This window comes from Epinephelus lanceolatus, chromosome 22 (assembly GCF_041903045.1).
Source record: "Epinephelus lanceolatus isolate andai-2023 chromosome 22, ASM4190304v1, whole genome shotgun sequence".
NCBI lineage: Eukaryota > Metazoa > Chordata > Actinopteri > Perciformes > Serranidae > Epinephelus > Epinephelus lanceolatus.
The window spans coordinates 32,988,973-33,013,664 of record NC_135755.1 but is presented as its reverse complement, the minus strand read 5'-3'; the positions used below and the strand labels follow the sequence as shown (position 1 = coordinate 33,013,664).

The 24,692-nt window shown below is 39.9% G+C and overlaps 1 protein-coding gene across 2 annotated transcripts in view; it reads right to left on the bottom strand.

The window, feature by feature from the left end:
- lrch4 (leucine-rich repeats and calponin homology (CH) domain containing 4) overlaps nt 1-24,492 on the bottom strand; it is an 83,620-nt gene extending 59,128 nt beyond the window's left edge. The window contains exon 1 of one of the 2 annotated variants that reach the window (XM_033609125.2): nt 24,082-24,492. In XM_033609125.2, coding sequence (XP_033465016.2) covers nt 24,082-24,253 — 172 coding nt within the window. In that variant the 5' untranslated portion in view covers nt 24,254-24,492. The remainder of the gene's footprint in view (nt 1-24,081) is intronic. The other variant, XM_033609126.2, reaches the window with a different exon arrangement.
- Between the last annotated feature and the right edge of the window lie 200 nt (nt 24,493-24,692).

The following is a 24,692-nucleotide window of genomic DNA, read 5'->3' as shown; positions in this document are numbered from 1 at the left end:
AACATTCATTTTCCAAAATGCAGGGGTGTTCCTTTAATGCTCTGGGCTAAGTATGGTCTAGCTAATATGTTTGTTAGAATAACTGTGTTATGGCCGACAACTTTGTTTGTAATGCCTCTTGTTTTTCCCCAACACTCTGAATGTAGAGAGGTCATAGTCTGGGGAAAGACAGGCTAAGGAGGGATGTTTTTACTTCTCACAGCAGCTCAAGTGAATAAAGATGGTGGTGTTAGACTCTTAATGGGAGATTTATTTCCAGTCCGCAACAGATGATAGGGAGTTACTCTCCTTTTCTGATGTATTGTACTTGGCAAATCAACTCAGACCTTATGCACCCTCCCTCCCCTTAGTCTGTCTCCTTCCTCGTACACTGACTCCTCTCCTCTCCCCTTCCATCTTTCAACCTCACACTTCCTCCTCTGTCTTCTTTCCCTCCTACAGGCGGCTGGCTTTGCTTTAGCTCTCGTATGCAAATCTCAGTGTGTCATGCAAAAGGGGAAATACACTATGAACACACTCAGAACTCCTGACGACACCTAACAAGTACACAGTAAACTCGCACGGACAGAAAATTAAAGAATGACGGATCCATTTAGGCAGTGCAAAAGACCCTCAATAAAATGGAACAAGTTTATAAAACTGCAAGCTAACAGCAAGCAACATATAGCCCTTTGCCATGCATGATGGCTTTTTAATTATCTGTGCATGAAACTTCTCCAACTCAGAGTGCTACAGATTGAAAAGCAACCAACAGGCAAACAGATTAAGCAGACGGTAGAACTGTAAAAGTGTTCAAATTGTCATGGCAACGGCATGCACACTGCATTAGTGTGAAAACCAGTTACACCACAGGAAAGAAAATACAGTAAGTAGTTATGCAATTCACCACGATCCCTCAGACTGAGGCTGGTATTAGACATCATTAGATTAGATATAAAACATAAGATTATTCAGTTAAGGTGAAACATTGAAATGGTTACAGTAGCTACAAGTACTGAAGTAGTGTTAAAGACTTTCTGATCACAGAGAAAATGCATTTAACATGGGCAATGGTGACGTTTCATTTCTTTGTTTGAATAAAGCTAGATATAGACAGGTATAAAAATAATAACACTCTTAATAACAATCTTAACAGAATCAATTGTATCATGATATAGTTAGCCCTTCCAGAACTAAGGGTCCGCACTAGCAAAATCTTTGTCTTCTTTAGATTTATGTTTAGTCTGAGGGACACTGATGACCTCAGACACTATGAAGAACAGTTTGATTTTAGTAGCTCTGCAATGCTTTGCCTTCAATTCTAATTTACTTAAATTGAAATAATTTCTAAATTGGAGTAATGTCAGAGGGCTGTATGGTGTTGGTTAGAAGTTTGGCAGCAGAGTTTTGAACAAGTTGGAGTCATTTAATTAAAAAGTGAGATAAACCAGAGAAAACTGCATTACAATAATCTAATTGATTAATTATTTTCATTACAAATTAATCTTTTTCTCTCTATCAGTAAATGTCTGAAAATGAACAAAATGGTCATTACATTGTGATGTTACCAAATTGCTTGTTTTTGGTGTTTTAACTTTGAAGAATGAGTCCAACAATTAATCAATTATCCAAATAGTTGCCAATTAGCATTCTCTGAATTCTTTCATGTATAATAACTGGGAAGGTAAGAATGGATAACTCAATATGTCTGAGCATGACCGAGCAAGTTTTGTGATGTTGTTTTGATAAACAAAGGCACGAGTCAAAATGGAATCCTAAATTCTTCAACTAGGTAGGCTTGTCATTACAACCACTTTTGTTGGACAATATATACTGTCCCAGACATAATTGCGATAAACAATGTTGTTGTCATTTAGAGACCCTTTTATGTCACTGATATAATAATATAACAGCATAATAATTCAAGTACAACCTTTCAAAGAGCAATGAACTTTCAATTCTTGAGAATACTTACACAGTGGACTTAGAATATGAAAAAAAAATAATTAACATATTTTTAAAAATGTAATAAACACCTGTTAATATACAAGTTAAATATATGTATAAAATTATAGTATCTTTGTGGGAGTAGCCTAAAATTACTCAGTAATACAAAATTTGAACAATATAAAAAAACAAAGTGATGCCTCTTGCACACACAAGCTTAGTGAAGCTCTGAGAACACTGCAGTTACCTCCATAATCTAGCTGGTGTTGCAGTTGGCTCCTGGGTATAAACGGCCTGAGAGCCTGGCAGTTTGCTAGTGGATTTATAGAGTGGAGGATGAAGGATGAAACTACAAACGATGGACGTTTTAGCTCATTGCCAGGGGTTGGCAAGCTACCAGGACTGTGCCTCTTTCACTCCAAAAGCGCAGCTGCAGGCTACCGGTAAACTACACTGTGTCATCTTTGAAGAGTTGTCTTATTTTTCTTGCTGCTGTTTACTCTGGGGCCATGTTGGCTAAAACACTGCTGACATTCTAATGTAGACAAACATGTAAAAACAATTATCAAGGTCAGCAAAAAGATTGAGAACATGTCCACAGATCATACAATAAGGCGATAACATAATTATCAGCACAGGCCTACAACTGGGTGTCATCTTCATGAAAGGGTGAACATACCAAAAGAAAACTGTATAGGACCAAGGTTAGACCCTTGGGGCACTCCACAAAACACTAGGTTGATATAAGAGGAATAGTTGTCAATTATGACAGAAAACTTCCTGGTATAAAAGAGACCTCACAGACAACCACCCACTACCTCAGTCAATCAATAAGTATGTTATGGTCAACAGAGTCAAAAACAGTAGCCAAATCAAGTTTGTAACTTAATGCAACAAAGTTCACACTCCAACCAAGAGGAGCATGCTCTTCAAGCATATCTGTGATCTAAAAGAGCAGAATTTGTGCAATCAGTTCTACTACTACAGTAATTTAAGAGCAAGTGCCACTTCATGCAACTTCCACACACAATGTAGGTTAATGAACATGCATTCAACTCTCATTTGACCCATTTAAGCCAGACTGTTGTCAGGGGTTAATCCTGGGTCATCACAGTTGTCACAAGTCTGTAACTGTTCCCTACAAATCACTGCTCAATGACAGAATTATAATACGTGCATAAATCTGTCAAACAAGTCTGTCAGTTCAATAAAAATGGTCTCTGGACTTCCTGTATTTGGTATGCTTCAGAAAAGTTACAGCAACATCTTTCACTCCACCATCTCATCTTCTGAGACTGAGAAGGGCAGATTTATTAACTAAAATGGTGCAGTAATCTTATGACAACTCTAGAGTAAGTATACACAAACTGAAACATTTCAACCCCTCCTGGGCCCCATGCCGTCTCGATCGTGTACCGACTTCCCCAGTGAATCAGCCATCTGGACACCAAACACTGAGGGAGTTAATGGATCTGCTGGGTTACATAAGACAGGCAGGGCTTCGGCTTTCATTATTCACCAGGCAGTCCACTCCACACCATTAGATTATTTACACACACTCTTATAGTGTTACAATGTGTTGAGGGACAAACACAGAGCCAGGAGGAATGGGACTCAGGCCCATTAACTAATGGCTGCCTGCTGAGCCCAGAGGAGACAGGAGCTACTACGGATAAAGGAAATAAAGAAAGTAGAGACCCTTGCATGCAACCACAATGTCCTGGTTTCAAATCCAGCCTGAGACCTTTGGTGTGGGTCAGCTGTCCTTCAGCCTCTCTATCATCTTGTCTGTCTGTACTACAAACTGTCAAAAGTTTAAAACAATAGAGAGTGCTGCTGGGCTGAGTTCCCAGCGGTGGCATACTTTATACTTGAGATAGATGTGATGTCATTGTAGAGAGCTCTAACTGACTGACAGGAGGATGGTGGAACTAATGACACCCTCCCTTAATTCCTTTCAAAATTTTGACTTAATCCCACATACACTGCCATGCTGCCACAAATACTCACTAGAGCAACAAATGTGTATTCATCCGCAGCTAAAAATAGTGCCCAACAAATCAGTGTCTCCAATTAGTAGGTCCAAAAGTGGTCCATTCTGGCTTACAAGCATGGGGTTAACTTTGCCAAATTATGTTGAGGTATGGCAAATTTCTAGCACAGCACTTTTATATTGAAGTATTCTTTCAGTGTGATTAGTGGTGCTACGACAGGACGCTTTTACAATACCAGTAGTTCCCAATATACCGATGCAAGCCACTTTCGCGAGACATGTGATCTTGGCCTCTAACATGTAAGTGATTTGAAGAATCTAGCTTTTACTGTAACAGGGATTACAAATGTAACTCCAGTTCTATGTTTTATTACCCTGCTGTATGTTTTATGTCATGCCAGGCTGTCCTGAATACCAGTTTTTGGGCATCAAAGCTTCAGTGAGAAATATGCACAATTAATCAAAGCTTTGACAGGGGTTTTCAGGTGATTTGCTGAGCTCATTGTGGATTTAAGAAATACCAGTCTCCTTTGGCGAATCTGAAACTGTTTTTGATAAATAATCATCAGTAATGTGAATATAAAAACGAAGTGGTTAAAGGCAAATAATAAAACAGTTTGGGAAGTTCAGAATATTACATCAATTCACTGTAATGCAGCCTTTAAATTAAGGAGAAGACAACGCTTAAGACACTATATCATCCAAAATCTACAACGTTATCTAGTCTCATATCACATTATCTGTATAATATTACTATAGTGCCCAGGCCTAATCTCAAGGCAAACAAGTTGGAAAACACTGCTTTAAAACTGAAAGCAGTTAAATGAAGAACAATAAAGAGCCACCAAGACTGGAAAAAGTGACTTCCCTATTTAGAAGTTAGCTTGTGAATGCAATCTCACTCTCAGTTGTCAGATATGATGCAGCTCATGCAAGTTTACCGCCCAGTGCATGAAGCACTTGGAAAGTTAAGACAACATTAAAAAGGGAACTACGCCCCTTTTTCTTTTTTTAAGATATTTTTGGGGCTTTTGTTGTCTCTATTTGATAGGACAGATACAGTGTGAAAGGAGGAGAGATAGTAGGGATGAATGCAACAAAAGGCCGTGGGTTGGACTCAGTCCTGCAGCTGCTGCAGCAAGGACACAACCATTGTACACGGGGCACCCACTCTACCAGGTGAGGTAGGGGGCACCCCAAAACTAAGCCATTTTCCAAAATTCATACACCTCATTCCCATCATCTCAGACAGATCAATAATGTTAGTGAACAATTCTCTCCCAAATCCAAAAGCCAGGGTGTTAAAAATTAAATTTGTGATGTCTTAGGGTAGGGGTGGGCGACATATATCGTTAACGATAATATCGTCATTGTTGTTTTAAGGATGCGCAAATTTATGTTATCGAGTATGCAAATGACTTCACAAAAACAACTGAAAACACACGTTGAAACCAGGTTGAAACCCCACACATTCACTGAACAAGAGTTACGTAACTTGCGTGCAGCAGCACGCCGCAGTACGCCTAGGTGGTCACATGATCTCTCACTGGCACCTTCCCGGCAGGTTAGCCTGCTGCTAAACAAGCATTAGCGAGATGACATGGCAACACCGCCCACGGATGCTCCAGCAGCTTTGGAAGACGTGGGTCAACTGCAGTGATAGGTCCCAGCCTGTCAGGTGGGAACTAAGGTGATGCTGTATTGTGTTGCAGGGGAACAATTAAAGGGTTGCTCAAGTACCTGAAGCCTGTGTGGCTCATGAGTGGTTTGCGGTTATACCAATAAATAACTGAACATGGTGTCAGAAGTAAAGTCAGACGCGAGCGACAGTACTAGTGACTTAGTCTGCATATAGTGACACGCCAAAGTGTCTAGTTGTAGGTCGGGAAAGTTCGCAGTTCGCAGGACCGTCTACGGAGCTACCTAGCCTAGCCACAGTTAGCTAAATGAAGTGGCAACATGGCACAGTTTCATGTCTCCCCGCCGGAAAAGTTCACCTTGAAGGCTGAAGGCTGGCCTAAATGGATTAAACGCTTCGACAGATTCCACATTGCTTCTGGATTGGAGACCCAAGCAGAAGAGAATCGCAGGAATGTGATCTTTGAGAGAGTAAAGTTTAATCAGCGGCATCAAGAAACAGGCGAGACGGCCGACAGTTTCATTACGGCGCTGCACTGCCTGGCGGAGCACTGCGGTTATGGGGCTCTACATGATGAGATGGTGAGGGACAGGCTTGTGGTGAGTCTGGGGGACAAACTATCTATTCTGTTCAAACTATCTGAACAGTTGCAAATGGATCTGGAATTGACGCTACAAAAGGCTGTCACCAGAGTCAAACAGAGCGAGCAGGTAAAAAAGCAGCAAGAAATGTTAAGAACATTTTTCCTTTAAAACATTGTGTCCATTATCATCCATGAGAAACAATTAATGAGCTATAACTCAGGCTGTTAAAAACACATATGTAAAAGAATATCGTCTAATTATCATTATCATCAAAATCCCCCAAAATATCGAGATATTATTTTTTGTCCATATCGCACACCCCTATCTTAGGGTATAAATTTGGAACTGCTCCATAGACAATGAATTGAGAATGTCCTGAGTATATGGGTACATTTCCTGTTTCAGAACTGAGAACACAATAGAATAAAGTGGGATTTATACTTCTGTGTCGAATCAACAGCTTAGCCTCAAATGTATCTCCCCAAAAATGTAACTATTTCCCTCAGTGGAAGCTTTTATTTACTTGTATTTCACAAGTAAGAAACAATAAATTGTGAAGAAAAGCCTCCACAAAATAGCATTTTAAGTCTTGTGTGTAATTTAGCCTGCCTTCATATGAGTAGGGGAAAACTCCGCTAGTCCCTAGGCTAATTTATACAATGTAAAATGCCATAGGCTTGTGCTAATAACATTAGCATGTTGTATTTGTGGGGAAAATGTGCCCAGATAAAGACAAGTCCTTTGTCTGTGAATCCTGTGAGTTATAGTGAAGCTGATTTGTGTACTTGTAATCAAAACTGTCGCTAAGCCATGTCTAATGTGTGTTTTGAATCAACTAAACTTTACAGCACTCACAGAAACCATACCGCCGACTCTTGTTTTGGAGGTGTAACTGCACAGTGACACAGACACACCCCCGCACAAGTATAAATGCTCACAATGACATAGGCTATGATGTAGGCTCTGCATAGAGCTGACTCAAAACTATAAATCTGCATTTAAGCTCACTGGTTAAAAAGAAAGCAAACATTCTGTGGGTTCACAAAATCGGACTCCCATTTACTGTCCTTGGAGCAGCTCCACACTTTATATTATGACATCACAAGTTTGAGACTCACTTCTGTGGTTTCTGGCTTTGTTAGAAATTAGATCATGTTCACAACTATTGACTAAACTTTTTAACTTATTGGGGTAGTGTTCCCCTTCAACCAATTACAGCTCACTCATTCACAGTGTGGCTGTCTCATTCACTGAGCCCTCAACCAGCTGATAACTGGTTGTAAAGGTAGATCTCTACACCTTAAACCAGCTAAATGCTGCAGACATCCAGATGCCTGCCAACATGCTATCAACCTCATGGCTCACAGCAAACAATGGATATGAGAATCGTGGAGTAGTTCTGACCCATGCTCCCTCCTCCACATACATACACACATCCAGGCTGCAGAGCAGGCCATGTATGGCACAGTATATGTTTGTTGGCAGACTGGTGGTGTTGTCCTACAGCCTGCCTGTCTGTGTCTCTGCCTTTTCTCTGGTTACCTCCCATGGGACTGAGGAGGGATTCCCCCTCCCCACCAGCTGCTGTGCTCTGAGAGACAAAACACACCAGCAAATTTCAGCCAGACACAGAGAGAAACGTTCAGACATGACACTAAAAATACTGTAAATTAAAGCATGACAAAAGATTTGAGCATACCGCAACCTCATTTACCCTCCATTAGAATGAATAACGAACTTCTGGTCCCTGTTGATGCAACAAACCATGAAGATGTGCACTCTGCTCTGTGCTACAAGAGGGGGACTTTATTCTATAATGATACAAGCCATGGCATTCATTAGATGACACTAACAACTTGTCCAGTATTTATCAGTTCACGAAAGACTCCTCCCAGTTTCCCCATGAAGGAATAGATCCATGAGGCTTTTTTTTCTGTGACATTTACAACAAACCTCCTTTAATAACTGCATTGAATTGGATGGAAACATGTTGGCTGACAGTAAGTGTGGGGCAATCAGAGACGACTCAGAAGAGGACAGACAAAGCAGAAGTGCAGACTGAGTGAACAGGCAGCCCACATCCGCCGCACAGAGGAAATAAAACACGGGGGGTGAACACACACTCGCACACACACACTGCACCGACATGCATGCACACAGTTTCATTTAATGACACCGAACAGATGTAAACAACTGACAGGGAAGGCTACAGCCATATGTTGAGCTCAAACTGCACACACATGCATGCACACTCACACACACAAAATCAGGGCTTGCTCAACCCGACCCATTAACTGACAGCACAGTGTAGTTCTGTAGTTTCTAGCCGCTTAGCCAAAGAGCTTTTCAGCAACATACTTAAAACCAGGCCATGTGTTTAAAGGAGCAGGTTATTTATTGTATCACTCTCTAAAAGTATGTCATTACACTTAATTTAAAAGAAAAACACATCAACGACATGAGTATTTTATGGGAAAACTGATACTTATACAATCTATTCAGTGTCTCTTTCAGCTTGTAGCTGCTATAGCAAAAACTGTTGTGACTGGCTGGCAGTACTGAAGTCTCTGCCCCCTCTCACACATAGAAGATGGCTTTCGCTACTGATGTCTGATTTCTGCAGAACTGGACTGCGTTGGATGGCTCCAATGCACAGGTAACCTCATTGTTTTGAGGTTTTTACAAACACCAAATCAATGGTTTTAATTAAATTCCCAAAGTAATGAAAAATCATGTTTGGAACCAGGTTTCCTCTGCAATACACAGCTGTTGTCTAAAGGTTGAAAATTTAAATAGATTTTATATATACACATTTCAGAATAGCATTTTTAGCCCCAAAATGTCACAGTGAAACTATAGCATGGTGGAGGTGCAAACATGAGGTTTGTCAGATGAAGTAACACTGAGATAAAATTCCATCAGCATACCAGTGAACAGGAAGTTTCTCACTTGGTTTCAAAACATTACAAATTACTCAAACATCTAAAGGCAGGAAGTCCACAGTCATGCTAGCAGCTTTGTGAGATATGTTAGCATATCAGGAGATCACCAATGTCATCAGGGTCCATATTCTGGAGGCCCTGGGTGTCTGTAACAGATCCATCCAATAATTTCCCATATATTTTAGTCTGGACCAAAGAAGTGCACTGACTGACTGATCAAAATTGTATCAGAACACTAGCATGGCTATCATTCCCACAATTGCACCTGATTAAGTTCACACAAACTCCTATGGCAACCAAACAGCAACAGTCTGCCAAGAAGAGATAAAGTCTGCCATCCCTTCTGCAGCACATCAGTGACCTAATGAGGAGACGTTTAATGAGAGCTTTGACAGCACAAGGCTAATGCAGATCATCATAACCACAAAACCTTATTAGGTCACAAAGAGGGAGGAATGAGGAAACAGCATCTAGAGCTACTAGCTATCAGCTAGTATCTGATGCAGGTGCTTTGATAATGATGCTCTGGTATAGACCAGACTCATATGACACAAAGAAATGTGCTGTCAGTAGACAAATTGGAGAGATACGAAAAAGGTGTTAAGTAGTGGGTTAACCAAGGCCTTCACACTGAGATAGGATGCTGATTATTCACTGTTGTGTGGTAAATGGATAAGTAATGCTTGTGACAGTTACTGCTGATGAAGAACTAACATTAATGACTAACATTAGCATGTGTACAAGTTCTTTTGAACATGGGAAAACTTGCAAAAATGTCCCAATGCCGGGAGACAGCAGCAGAAAAGCATGCCTTTCTTTTTTTTCAGAACTCAAGGACGGGTCAGAAAACAGGTTAGTAAACAGCAGAAAGCTGCATGCATGGAGGCCTGTAAAAATGTTATGATGGTTAATTCTTTTATACATCTTACTTATTCAGTCTCTTTTCCAACTCGGTCGAGCACTGCTTGGGTGGAGATGGACAGTATTTTGTGGTGGAGCATCATTGCATCTCGCAGGCCTTCATTTATTAAGGCAGTGATACTAAACTTACAGGCCATTAGGGTTGGGTACTGTTCATAATTGAACCAATACAGTACCGGTACCAATATCTGGAATTCGGTACCGATACCAAACGGTACCTTATTTCGGTATTTTTTAAAGTCTAAACTTCTCAGTTTCAACATTTTATTGAGAACATTTAGGAACAGTGCTGCACGTTAACTTTTGTCTGCACATGCATTTATTTTGAAAATTCAATAAAAAGATTTAAATAGAAATAAATACAATTCCTTAAATTGGAAGTCTTTACCCCGCCTGCCTTGCACGTTGCGTTGCAAATATTGCAGCAAGCACTGTCTCCGTCGACTGGCGTGAAGTGCAGCCAGACTTTGGATCGCTTTCGGCTCGCCATTGTTGCTGAGTCTGAGGTGTGAGTCATGCGCTCTCGCTCCACCTCCACCTCAGGTACCGAAATTTGGCACCGATTCATTTTAAGTGAATCGGTACTCGGTAGTACCAACATGAATCGGTACCAAGTACAAAAAGTACCGAGTTTCGGTACCCAACCCTACAGGTCTTGGGCCAAAAGTGGCCTGCAACAGAGTAGCGAGTGGCCCGCCAACTACTGGGAATTATTTTATTATGTGAATGTAAATAAAGTGCCAAATGCATAATAAGCCACCTGACCTGTGGAGGGCTGCCGGGACTAAATTTGCCTCTTGGCAAAGATGAGTAAGGACAGCACATGTCAAAATGTTTAAAACATGCAATTGATTTATTGTAAACTGATAAACATCATGTTATAATAATATTTGTTTATTAGTTGTCCCCTGGCCTCCTGTCACTTTCCAAAAGTGGCAAATCAAGTTGGGTATCCCTGTTTTATTAATTAAGGTATCATGAACATTCAGGTTCAGGCAAGGCTGCAAAACAATTAAACAGTCCCTCTAGGATCTCACGGCAAAAAAACCTTGAATTTGCGGCCAATTTTGTCAAAAATTGTGCATTTTTATGTGATTTTTTGCAGGAAATTGCAGCAAATGACAAAAAATTGCAGCTAATGACAAAAGGAGAAAAAGTAATGTGATTTTTTTTTAAACTACTACCTCCAAAAAAAAAAAAAAAAAAAAAAAGTCATGTAATCACTTGCTATAATAATCATACTGACTATTACAAAAATAGCTGCAAATGTTTTTTATAGTTCTCTTCTTTAGTTTTACTTAATGAGTTTCAAAACATGGACCCCAATAATGTTGCTATAAATCCTGAGTGAATATTGTAGCTCTCAAACCAGACAATGTGACTTTAAAACAACATGTAAGCTACGTCTTCTGTAAACATAACATTTTGATAAATTCAACACATATTGTATGCATTTACACAGTGCAAATTCTTACGTCAATACAGAGTGTTTCTTCATACTGCAATGCCATTGGCGCAATTTGATGACGCGTCTGATGACTTTCCAAATGACTTCCGGTCAGCTGGAAAATGTGGTAATACGCAGAAAAATCGCAAGTCTCCGCAAATATTGCAGACTTTCGTTGACTTTGCGTCAAGTATTGCAATCGCAGGATCGCGACTTTCTGGAGGGACTGATTAAAAGATATGTCTATAAAACAAGTGTTCGTATAACATGAAATATATGCATTCAGATGTGTCAGAATTATAATCCCAACACATGTCAAATTGCATTGACATCTATAGGATCTGAGCTTTTCTATCCTCCAAAAGGGGTGTGGTCGTGACAGTTTGTGAAGTACCCGTATGTGCCCATCTAGTCGATGACAGCCCTGCCCTTTGGTGGTATGCAGCTATTCTAGGAGTTTCTAAAGCTGTCAAAACCATTTTCTGCACCATGATTTGGTTTTGGTTTGCACCAAAATAAACAGAGCTGGAGCCAGGACTGTTGAGCCATGAGACTTGTTCACAATTTCAATCCAATGTATTGTTGTGAATGTAAGCTAACCACAGCTGTCGTCTGTCACAACAGAGTTTTTCTGAGCCACCTTTAACCTATACTGGTATTGTGGTCCCTGCACAGGCTCGGCTAAAGTGGCCCTTAGCAACAGCTTGACTTTTTAGGTATTTGTGCCTGAAAAGCAACAGGAAGAAATAAACAGTAATTTAGGGTTTTAGCCTACAGACCGTTGGTTTAGTGTTTTTTAAACAGTCTGGATAATGATGAGAACAGAGCTCCCGTCATGGTCTTAAAACAACTCAAACCAGGGCCAAACTGACTTTAAATAACCTTAGACAATGCAGTACTTCACTTAAATTCAAAGAAATAGACCTTTCTAAACTGCACAGAGTAAATAAGAAGGGTGGAGAGGGAGAAGGGGTTAGTTATTTGATGAAAGGCCAACATCAGGTCTGTAACCCACATTGTAAGCCATCTTACAGGAACACACACGCACGCACACACGCACACGCGCGCGCGCGCACACACACACACACACACACACACACACACACACACACACACCTCCTTTCTTCATTCATTTTTTTTAAAGTCAGCTGCTGGCCTCCTCAGTTGTGGTATGGAGCGTGTGTGCTGGCTGTCCAGCTCCCCTCCTGCTCTGAAGTTTAACAACAAGCTTTTGTCTCTCGCATCCCCAGAGGCCATATGAGACTGGAGGTCAATTTATTAACTCTGTGCCCATGCAACAACATTTTCATTGCTTCTTCTGCTGGACTAGCTAAAATTGCACTTCTGTGAGCCGTTGTTGGTCCCAACAATCCTTTTTTTAATAAAGCAATAAGTAAAAACTCAATATCTAGTTTATTACTCGGAGGAGTGTCCCAATCCCAGTCTGAGGACTTTAATATTGAGTATGCCATATTTTGATTTTCTCCATTTTCTACAGTGCCCACTTAAGCATTAGGTGGGCCTACTTTAAAATTAGAAAAGCAATTTCGATCCATAGAGAGGAGATACAGTGTGGCTCTGCTCTTGCACGAAGGTCTGAACCTGGATATGCACAACATGAAGACAATGTACCTGCAAAATGTTACTGATAACAACAAGTAAAGGGATCCTCCTTTTTTTGCTATTTAACCCAAATAATCTCTGCTTGCATTACTCCCTGTCGATGGTTAAAATATCATTAAGTAACACCACTAGCTGCTTTCTTTTTAATGTTATTTTGTGGGCTGTACATTTCACCCACTCACAACACAATGGGGCATTTTTATAGCTATAGTTCCCAGAGTAAATAAACAAAGCAGCAAAAATGGACTGGTCTTTATGTAACAGGCTGGCAACAAGCTACCAGGTCCTTAAGGGCCTCAGTTTGCTTCAAACATACTAGGTCGTACAACAAGTCATCCAGCCACATCTAAGGGCAAAGTGCTCTGTTCTGAATGGCCACACTCAAAGGTGGGGCGAACAGCCTGTGTCTTCTGTATCTTTGTAGTTTCCATATAATGAATTGTACAAGTGAGGATAACAGCAAAAACTTTTGAACAATCTCTCTTTGAAGGCATTCAGTTGTACTCAATCAATATGACAATGGTAGTTGTGCAAAGAATGAAATAGAATTACCATGTCATGGCTGTATGCCTTCACAAATTAGTCAAGTTGCAGTTACAGTTTACTTCCATGTCTGTCTTGACACATATGTAGGAATGACAGTAGACAATGCTTCAAATATCAGCTTTGCTGCAAAGCTACATATTCTAAAATGTGGATGCTTCACAAACATCTTCAACCTGACAGCACAGAGGATCCATACAGTCAGTATTGTTTCAAGATCAGTGTCAGCAAATCACTATTTGACCAAATGTCTCCCCTTCTGTTCCTGACATTCAATAATGGCCAGAAAAGTGTTTTTGCAGAGTAAGATGATGTCACAGTGAAGTTGACCTTTAACCTTTTGGATATAAAATGTTGTCACTTCGTCATTTTATCCCATTAGACAAATGTAGTCATATTTAGCATATGAGTTCTTGAGATATGGCTGAAAACATGTTTTGTGAGGTCACAGTGACCTTGACCCTTGGCCACAAAATTCTAATCAGTTCATCATTGATCAATTCATCCAAGAGTAAGTTTGTGCCAAAATTTTAAGAAATTCCCAATTTTTGGTACTGTGACAACACTAATCTGGAGGGGGTTCATCTGCAAAAACTAATGAAAAACTAAACAATGGTATTCTGTATTCGGTACTCTGTATTCGGCCAAGCGTTTAATTTTATTCAGCTTCGGCTTCGGCCACAAATTTTCATTTCGGTGCATCCCTAAAAATCAGTTCATCGTTGAGTCCAAATAGATGTTTGTGCCAAATTTAAAGAAATTCCCTCAAGGCCTTCTTAAGACGTGTTCACAGGAATGGGACAGAAGAACGTATGTATGGCAGGACAGATGGACAACCTGAAAGCATAATGACTGCGGCCATGGATATCACCAGCACAGAGGCATAAAAAAGAAAAAGGAGAGAAAAGTTCAAAGCCCCTGTACTTTTTACTTCCACATACCTGACCAATTACAGCAAAAATGGGCATGGCTGTAAGACTGTCTGTTTTGAAATTTGTAGGACACAACTCTGCTGTCAGATTATCTGACAGGAATTTCATATGAAGCGCACTGAGGCCTTGCTGCCACACATGTCAAGCATCACTTGATAAATTAAAACTTGCTTCTTCTCTAAATGGCTCTCCATGATCAGCAATAGCAAGATGAACCTCCCGAATTATCAGCCCAAATGCTACTGAAGCACTCATTAATCATTTCCACTGCAGGCTCATTATTTTCCACTTTAAGAGAACAAAGCAAAGAAAACCACAGGAATCCAGGCTGAAACAAAGAATGCTGAATATTGTACTGCAGGTAATTTGCAATTTAATAGATTTTCAGATTCAGAGCTGAAGAGCTTGGGAAATAAATCAATGATATTATCTATTTAATAGTCAATGGGTTGTTTAAGTCATTTGTCAAGCATAAATGCCAAACCAAGACCATTTCTAGCTTCTCAATTTAGTTTTTCCTTGTCATTCATGACAGTAATCTAAATAGCCTATTAGAATTGTGTGAAAGACTGGGAAACTGGGGGTTATTGTGAAAGCTTCAATTCGTCAGACTTGATGCTTAGTATCGGAACCTTCATCATCTCTAGCATCCGTCACTTATAACATGTCCACAGCTTTTGGTTATTTTGTCCCTAGTGAGTTTCAACAATTTAAAAAGATAACGTCAAGCTTCTCAGATGTGAAAATGTGCCGTCCTTCCTTGTCTTAACATTTAAGGAAATTAACTATTTGGCTTTTGGGCTGTTGATAGAAAAGGGCATTTGATGACATTACTTTGAGCGCCAGGAAATTCTAATAGGTGTTTTTAAGTGCTCTCTGATTAATTGAAAAATTGACCTAAAGAGAAAGAAGTTAGTCGCACCCCTATGTTACTGTAACAGACCCAAGTGTTATCCTGATTGTCAACATCTTGGAATAAAACCAGTTGACCAAACAATACACCTCCAACTCAGTAATGCTCTTTAAAGCAGGGAACATGTCTTCTTTATCACAGAGCTTTTGTATAGATTCACGTACAACAGCTCTGTGCACAATACAGCAATAACAAAATACATGACAAATGTTATTGTGTGTGCTTTGTGAAACATCGAACAAAAATAAAAATTATACTGTCTCATAGTTATACAACCATTTTTAGCATGAAAGTGATCAGATTTAAAGATGTAGAATACTGGCACCATATGCGCTCATTTGACAGCTTCAATCCAGTAACACAAAGATTATCATTTATCATTTCAAAACCCATACTTAGTAAACGTAGTTATTACAGCGTTTGCCCTAGAGTGGGCTGTGTAGATTCACTTGTAGGTCCAGAAGGTGCACACAACATACAATGGCTACGCTTTGTTCCCTTCAACCGCTCCGAGCTACCGGGAAACACTCTGGGGGAGGCAAGCCAAGTCTCCTTCTTTGTGTGTGTGTGTGTGTGTGTGTGTGTGTGTGGGTGAACCTTTGACCTTCCTTCAGGAAGCTGCTTCGGAGAGGAGGGGGGGGGGGGGGGGGGGGGGGTTATCATAAACACTGCGGGTCCTCCACAGCCCAGTCTTATCCCAGTTAAACTAACAAGATGAGCTGCATCTTTACATCTGCAAATGCCTCGTTGAAACTTGAATATGAAAATGTGCCTGAATAAATGTGTCTGAAAAAGACAAACAGCAGTCCAGTATCAGTCCATATAGTCTATATAGTATAAGTGATATCAAATGAAAGTTTCTGCCATTTATGCACAAGAACTGCTGATTTAAAAAAAACAAAAAAAAAATATTGCTAAATTGGCAGGGTCGGGTCAGGCCCAATCTGGTTCAGGCAGAGAATCAGAGCTCTAATGTGCAAGTTTGCTTTCAGCAAACAACGTGTTATAAAGCATTAGGAGTGGGGGACATAGCTTTGTGTGATGATGGTTAACTGAATATCCATTGATTTTGGGCTGTCTGTCAGGAAAAAGAAATACACATTTGAAGAAGTCAACTTGGGCTTCAGGTTGAGATCAAATGAAAAAAGCCCTTTATATCATTTTAGCGCACATGCCTAGGCAATTTGTGCACGTACTTAACAAAAATATATGCCCAAAAATCTTTGGATTCTCCTATCAAAACCTAATCATGTTTTCTTTCTGTAAAACAAAATATAATGCATGCTTACAATACCAATTCAAGTCAAAAATATCATGACATCTACACATCAATCAATCTGCAACCTTTAGCCGCACAGAACTAAGATTAAGTTAGCTAGCAACATCGTGCTACATCTGTGTCTTCTTTTTCCGAAAATACTTTGGTTATAGGCCGCCGGCTAGAATTTATTCACTTTGAGAAAAGTGGCATCTGTTACAGCTCCAGATTATGCACAAGGCATTTTGTTAGACTGTTTCAGCAACTGTTACATGGAGCATATAATGTACTTTGTCATTCTTTCCCTGATAGATACTACTGTCCTGTCAGCATTACACCCCCAATGCCTTACTGTTATGACACGGCCACTTTTAAACGATCAAATCTAATTCCTCCTAAGATTATGTCCTGCTTGCCTATCCTGTTCCATTTGGGAATACATCATAATACTAAGGCAAGATACCGCTGTTTGAGCTGGACATTAACGAACTGTAACAGCCATTTATAAAACAAACATGTGATCAGTCAATAGAGAAATGAATCAGATGGTTATTCAAAAATGAAAAAGAAAAGAATAGTTGCAGCCCTAGACTCACAGTATATATTGTCATATTACCAAACCCCACCAAATATCAAATATATGAACATAATCTAACCAAATGCATTAACAGTTGCAGACAGAATTCTTTTGATTGCTGTTTTTGGTTTGGTCAGAGGTGGGCGCCTCTCAAGACTACATCTGAACAGTTTACATACTGAGAAGGTTAAGTCTTTCTCAGATTTAGTCTTACTACTGATTCCACCAATGTAAAATCAAACCATCAAACAACACTGTTCATGTGAAGCTTAACTCTGGCTGCTATGTTCTAGGAGGATGTCATGATCATCAACCACAGACCACACATGCATTGTTTCAAGAAAAATCACTGTAAATGTAAAATTTTGTTGTCTTCATTTCAACAATGTTATCCTGTTTGTTATGTAGGTTAACTAGCAAAAGCTTCTTAGGTAGGAGCTTGATGTAATGCTCTTTGTTCCCATTAAGCTTTTGCCCTCTCCCTGATTAGCAACATTCACTGCTTTTTTGTAAGCAGGAAAACAACAGAACACATCAACACTAAGAGGAAACTGTTCCATTTATTATTAAAGGGGTATTTCACAGCTAGAAAGACTGTCTTTTATAAAGCTAGGATGTCTATGCAGCAGAAAGACGCAAATACTTTTGAAATTGTTGCTACAGACCGAGAGAAAACAAAGAAAAAGGATGCTTGTCCTCAACAGGGAGAACACCTACAACTACCAGAATGCACTGCGCTACACCAAACCAATAAATGCTCCTACTGATTAATACAAACATGTCTGTTTGACACAATGCCTACAAGCTGGCAAGAAGCAATCTCGATCTCTTGCAGTTAAACATGTTTCTGCAAACATTAGTTTCACAGTTTGACCTCAGTTTTTTCAGCCTCCATTTTCACTGTGCAGGAAACAGTTTGGCACCCACTTCCTGTTCACAAACTCTCGCTATTACAGCTAAACAGGGCCCTGAAATATGTTTCTAAAAACACTGTAGGGGAGAAATAGGCAATGCAGTAACATAAACTTGATATATATTTGATAAGCACTGCCTAGTGTTGCCGTTTGTTCGATTTTCAGTCTAAGGTTGAGAGTTAAAGAGGGGCAGGTTAGTCTCTTGATCTACGTCTTAACTCTTTGTGTTCGCGGTGCCAGCATGGGTGGCGGGCAATACGAAAATGGAAAGTACAGCTTGTAGTTTCAACAATAGCTCAAGAACAAGAAAAACTCCACAAGATGACATAAATAATCATCCAGTGGAGTTTCACCAGAGGCAAAGAGGAATATCTAGGCAGTGATTAGACAGGTGGAAGTTTACCACAGTTCACTGACACATACTACCCACACTGTTTTGATACGTAGCTGGTTGAAAATCAAAAGTAAAGTAAAGCAAAGTATCTCTATCTTGTAAGAAAAGTTAATGTATGCTTCTGGGGGGCTTACACTGTGCTTCAGATCTCACTCAGGTTTCTGCCCTCATTCATTTACATAGGGATTAGTTTAGACCTAAGGCGAGGCCATATCTGACAACCAGCATGACAGTTTGGTGAATCAGCTAGGACTGTCACCATCACACACACACACACACACACGCACACGCACACGCACACGCACACACACACACACACACACACACACACAGGTTTGCTGATACATCGTCTGTGTGGCATAACTACCAGGTTTCTCAGTGAAACCTACAGCACCTCATTACTCACACACTAGACATTACCACAAAGACAGCCCAGGTGCTGCAAAACCATGTGTTCAAGACTAAATGTCTACAATTTGGCCTATAGAAGAGAAGGACCCTAGAATTACAGCTAAATGAATAACAAATGAGTCACCAGGAGCCAATGTGAGTGACAGTGATGTCACCAGCCGCCTTGTTCAATGTGGAGGTGAAGCAAAGGTTGATTGACATGGTGAACATATCCCATTTGAAATAGCTCTGGTGATATTTTTGACCTCCCTCTGGAATTTATGACTTTCCCTGTTTTAAATTAATGTCCAAAAATCCAAGTCCAGTACTGAATATGTCACGTCCGGTAAAATGCCTGCGCAACCCTCACTGGTCGGCACCAGAAGTACTAGTTGGCTAAACTTATCATTAATATTATTATTATTTTACATGACTGTGTTCAACATATGAATGTGCCTAAAGATTTATTTTCCTGTGGAATATTGCTGTCAATTAATGTTATTTGTTAACGTTTATGGCATTTAAAATAAATTGAGTTGGTTAGTGAAAAATGTGATAAACAATTTCAAATGACTCTTATAATACACAGTGTTTTTTGGACAATGTTAAACTTTATAGATTAAACTGAGCTCAATTTTGATTTTGTTATTTGTTTTCTTGCTTTTAGACTACTCGACTAGTCAGAATTTCAACTCCTGTTTAAATGTCAGGGAAATTATTCATTAGGAGTATCCCTAGTGCCAACAGTGACTGATTCTTCTTTCTTCTTTTTGTAGACCTTTCTTAGGGCAGATACTTTGACTAGACTCGATTCTTCTTCTTATCATTATCATAGTCTATAATTTATCAGTCAAAAAAAGACATAAGTTTGCAGATTCAAGCTTCTTGATGATAAACATTTGCTGTTTTCTTGAAATGTCAACTTGGACTTATTTGAGATATGGAGGTTGTAATTACTTGTGGAGGTTCAATCGTCATAGCAGGAAAACCACAGGTGTAAATACTGGCATTACTGGTGGCTCCATTCTGTTGAAGTGACCCAGTAAGTCATGACAGGAATCAAACACTGACCATTGCAGAATCCTGGAAGTGGAGCACCTAGAGCCAGTGCAGCCATCATTAATGTAATTATCCACACCTGTGCTTTCCTGTTATGAGTCAAATGTCTGCTGTGGAACACATCTATATCCAGCCCTGGAAAATAATCCCAGGTGGAACTAATAATGTTAATTATGACTCTGTTCCGTTTAAGTCCAACAGTAAGTGTGCCAGTGAGGCAGTATGCACTACTAGAACGTTCACAAGGGCGCACCTTAATGGAATACAGCCGTTATTAATTAATGTTATTAGTGTCACCTGTGTTTGACAAACCAAAATGTCAACTGTGTCAAAGGTCTATTCCAGTTTAACAGCGCAAGGCTCTAATCTATTGATTATGGTCACTTACTGTATGCTGGAGTTCTCACACATGAAAATCAAGACCCTTATTAATCCAAAGAATTCACATTTAAAAAATTACACCAATAAAAGGTCCAGTGTGTGGAATTTAGGGTGATATAATGGCAGAAATATTGTCAGAAACTCCGCTAGCCAACAGGCTAATTTAGAGCAGTGGTTCCCAACTGGTGGGTCACAGTCCAAAAGTGGGTCGCTGGTCCATTCTGGACCAGTCTGCAAAAACGCACTTTATTCTAAAGTACAGTAAATTTCCAGCAGCACATAGCTTTATTTTAATGTGCCATTCCCTGCTGTAGATTGAGTAACTAATGGACAGCTACTTGACAGAGACAGCAAACTAGCTCAACGACATGGCCAAGTGCAAGTATGACGTTTAATATATTTAACTGTGAGGACCTTCAACTAATGACTAAGGAGAAATCTAGACCCTGGGTTCAGTTGGGAACCACTGATTTAGACAATGTGATAATAATAACATTATGGAATATAAAATAAGCATGTTTTCTTTAGTGTAAAATCACCTAAAAATAACAACTGTTGTGGTTTCATTACCTTAAAATGATCAGTTAAATATCTACATAGGGAGCAGGTCCTCATCCATGGAGATCGCTATGTTGCACGGCCAATCTACAGTAGCCCAGACTGGACAAACCAAAAACCGACTCTATATAGGGATATTTGTATTTTAGTCCCTAATGTGGGTTAAGCTCCAAAAACGCTCAGTCCTACACAAGTCAATAGCATCATTCATTACAACCCCCACAAAACAAGCCCTAGTTGGGAACCCTAATGACACCACTATGACATCATCAAGGTTTTTTTGGTCAGACTTGACATAGCTTCTCCTGAGCCACAGAATGCATCGTAAATATTTTGCCACAGGCTACAGTAAACTGTCCATGTATAATAACTTTGAAAACCACAGTTGTATCTTTGACTGACTTGCCCAGCTGGATTATTAGTTTATCCAAGAACCTGTGCTTGGATAAACACATCCTAATCAAGTGGCATTACCGTAGGTATGGGATACATTCATCACATCCATAGTCATTAGGGTTGGGCTGCTCCAGTGGCAGGTGCCTGTGTGTGTGTTTATGTGTGTTCAAGGCCTCCTCATCCCACAGGGCCTAGACCTGGGTTGTTATGAGCAGATGGTCATAATTACCAAAGCACAGAAAGCAGTAGCGGAGGATAGGGGGTGCTGCTTCAAATCCCTGCATAGCCAGATTGATTTCAGCAACCTGGATGGGGTAATCCTCTTTTCAACAAGGCGAGGCCAAGGTAGTTCCCTTTAATCCACAGTGTCATCCACACCTACCTCACTGTTCAGTTTTACTCTCTGTTGTTGTTATCAATAGCATCCATGTTCTGTACAATTTAGCTCAATGGGATGAAGCGAGTGACACACATTCAGAGAGTCCTGGAGGGTTCTTACTAAAGGTTTCACTGTTGATGCACTATAGGCTCATCGCTCAAAGCAGAAACTACATGCTATAGCCAACATAGTAAAGCTGTGAACAACATGAAACTTAGCAAAAGAAGCTCCAATGTCAGGGAAAGTATGTAGAAACGCCTCCGTCTCTAAGGGACTGTTCATTATTTCTGTTCATTATTTTGTATTTATTGTAAATGCCCTCTGAATCCCACTGGTCGGTTTAAAATGCATGTTTTAATTAAGAATTGCCAAAAAACACCCTGTATATCATAGCCAGAAACTATGAACACAGAAAATATTGTCAGATTTTCAAATTCTAACAATCCTTGAACATCATGTGTTATACATGCTTCCATCTTCAGCAGGATTTTATACTTCTGCATCAAATTAATACCGTACCTACAGCGTAGGCTCTGTGTATATGCGTACCCCACGTCGAAGCCTGACATGAGCCTCCCAGAAATGTAACCCAATGCCACAGCGACAAAAACCTACTGGTTATGTTTGCACAGTGTAAACCAAGGTCTTATTAACTCTTATTTCACAGATAAGAAACAATAAATCTTGAAGACATTAAAGCCCCCACACAATGGCATTTAAGTCCTGTAACGACTTATCCTGGTTTCATCTGCGTAGAGAAAAACTCTGCTAGCTGCAAGGCAGATTTATGCAATGTAAAATATCGTAGACTTATGCTAATAATGGTAGCATGTTGTATTTGTGGGGAAAATGCATTTAGTATAAGACAAATGTTTTGTTGGTGAACCTTGTGAGTTGTAATGAAGCCAAATCTTGTAACGTTACCTTTGTGAAATGTTGCTGTTGTGCGTGGCTTCATATGAGTGGAGAAAAATTCCACAAGCCAATAGGCTAATTTAGATAATGTAAAATGCCACAGACTTGTGCTAATTATGGTAGCATGTTGTATTTGTGGGAAAAATGTGTGCAGCAAATTAGTGTTTTGTCTGTGAATCTTGCAAGTTATAATGGAGCTGATTTGTGTACTTGTGTTTGAAACTGTCACCATTAAGCCATGTTTAATGTGTGTTTTAGGTGTGTTTTGAATAAATCAAACTTTACAGCATTTCAGAGACCCCACCGGCAACTAGCATTATGGAGGTGGAACTGTACAGCGACACCACCGCACATATTTAACTGCTCACAACAACGTAGGCCATGTGCATAAGTTGTGATGAAGGCTTTGAATAGAGCTGATGCAGAACTATAAATCCAGCTTTACAAATCACTCAATTCTACATCTCATTTAAAATTTTGCCAAAAAAATAAAGCGTTTGCAATAACCAAATCCTTTAATAAATCATTACATTCTGCATTTTAACGGTCATGTCAATTGTGAAAAACCAAGGTTGTCTTCAACTCCAGGATTTCAACTTGCCAAGTTTCCGACAGGGCCACTGTTGTATACAGTTTTTAATTCCTGTAAAGTTTGCTTGTGGCGTGAGGCTTTAATACTTACATGTGCTGTGAATATTTAAAAAAAATTATATATTTTTTTAAATGTTATTTGTGGTGAAGAGAGTGTCATGCATTTTTCCCACTTATTCAAGGAGAAAGAAAAGTCACACCCAGGCCACCTACCTCCTCTGATAAATAAAGTACAGTCCTTAATAAGAGGATATGTTAAGGAAGAGGAACTGACATTTTTTGCCCTTTTAACTTTGAAGTCCACTTTTAAAAAAAACACGTCAAGAGACTTCTTTTAAAAAGCTGAAACTTAGTGTGGATTTGTCCCTTAAAATAAGCCTAAGGAGCTTTTGTTTTAAAAAAAAAATACAGTTCTGCTGTGCAATGCATGCTGACGGCAACACTGAGCTCACACTGCAGTTGGGTGAAATAAGACTGACATTACGGGCCAGTTTAAAAATGTTACTGGTTTAACAACAGTTTGGTGGGTTATACGTGTGCTGAAATAAGAGAGAGGTCCTGATAAACTGAAAGAAGTCTTCATTGATAATGTACGACCTATAGAGGTGTGACAGTCATGAGGCCAAATGAAACTGCGGAGTTAGTTGTGTGAGTGTTGTGAAACGTGTCGGGCTTGAGGAAGGATGTGCCTTCCCCGTTAGAAGAAAGAAGCAGGTGGCGATAAAACAAAAGGCGGTTCTCATAATAACAGCTAGCTCGCTCGGACTGCTTTGTAAGTTGAGGAAAACAGTGAAAAGCAAACCGACCTGCATGTGTAATGTCGGACAGGTCGTAGTTCCTGGCGCTCCGGGGAAACTCCTTCAGTTTTCGGTTGGATAAGTTGAGAGCCCCGCTCGCGGCAGCCTCCTCGAGCGCCTTCTCCACGCTCCGGCTGGCCGCTACTGTGGCAGGCAGCTGGGCTCCATCCCCAGCAGCCATCAAATGGACAGGTCTACCTCCTCTTTTACTTTGTTTGAAGCGTCCGCTCCACTTTCATACCCCTGTGGATTGTTATAGACTCCAATCTGAGCGCGCTCCTTGGCAACTTCTTTAAAAGTACAAAATTAAATCCCAGAAAATCAGGTGGCGATGTGAGTTGTGATTGCGTCTCTCACACAACGGGAGCTATCGTTTCCACTACTAAACGAGAGGAGAGCGGCAAGAGCTGTCAATCTTTCAGGAAGTTGCGTCAAGCTAGCGGATTTCACAACAATGTTACAGGAACACTGTGTCTTTCCTTCAAAATAAAAGTGCAAAACTTTGAGTTTCTAAAGAGCAAAAAAAAAAAAAAAAAAAAAAAAATCAACTCAGTTTTTATCACATTAACATTTGTGACTACAGCTCTGTCGCCAACATGGCTTCCCTTTCTAGCAGATAA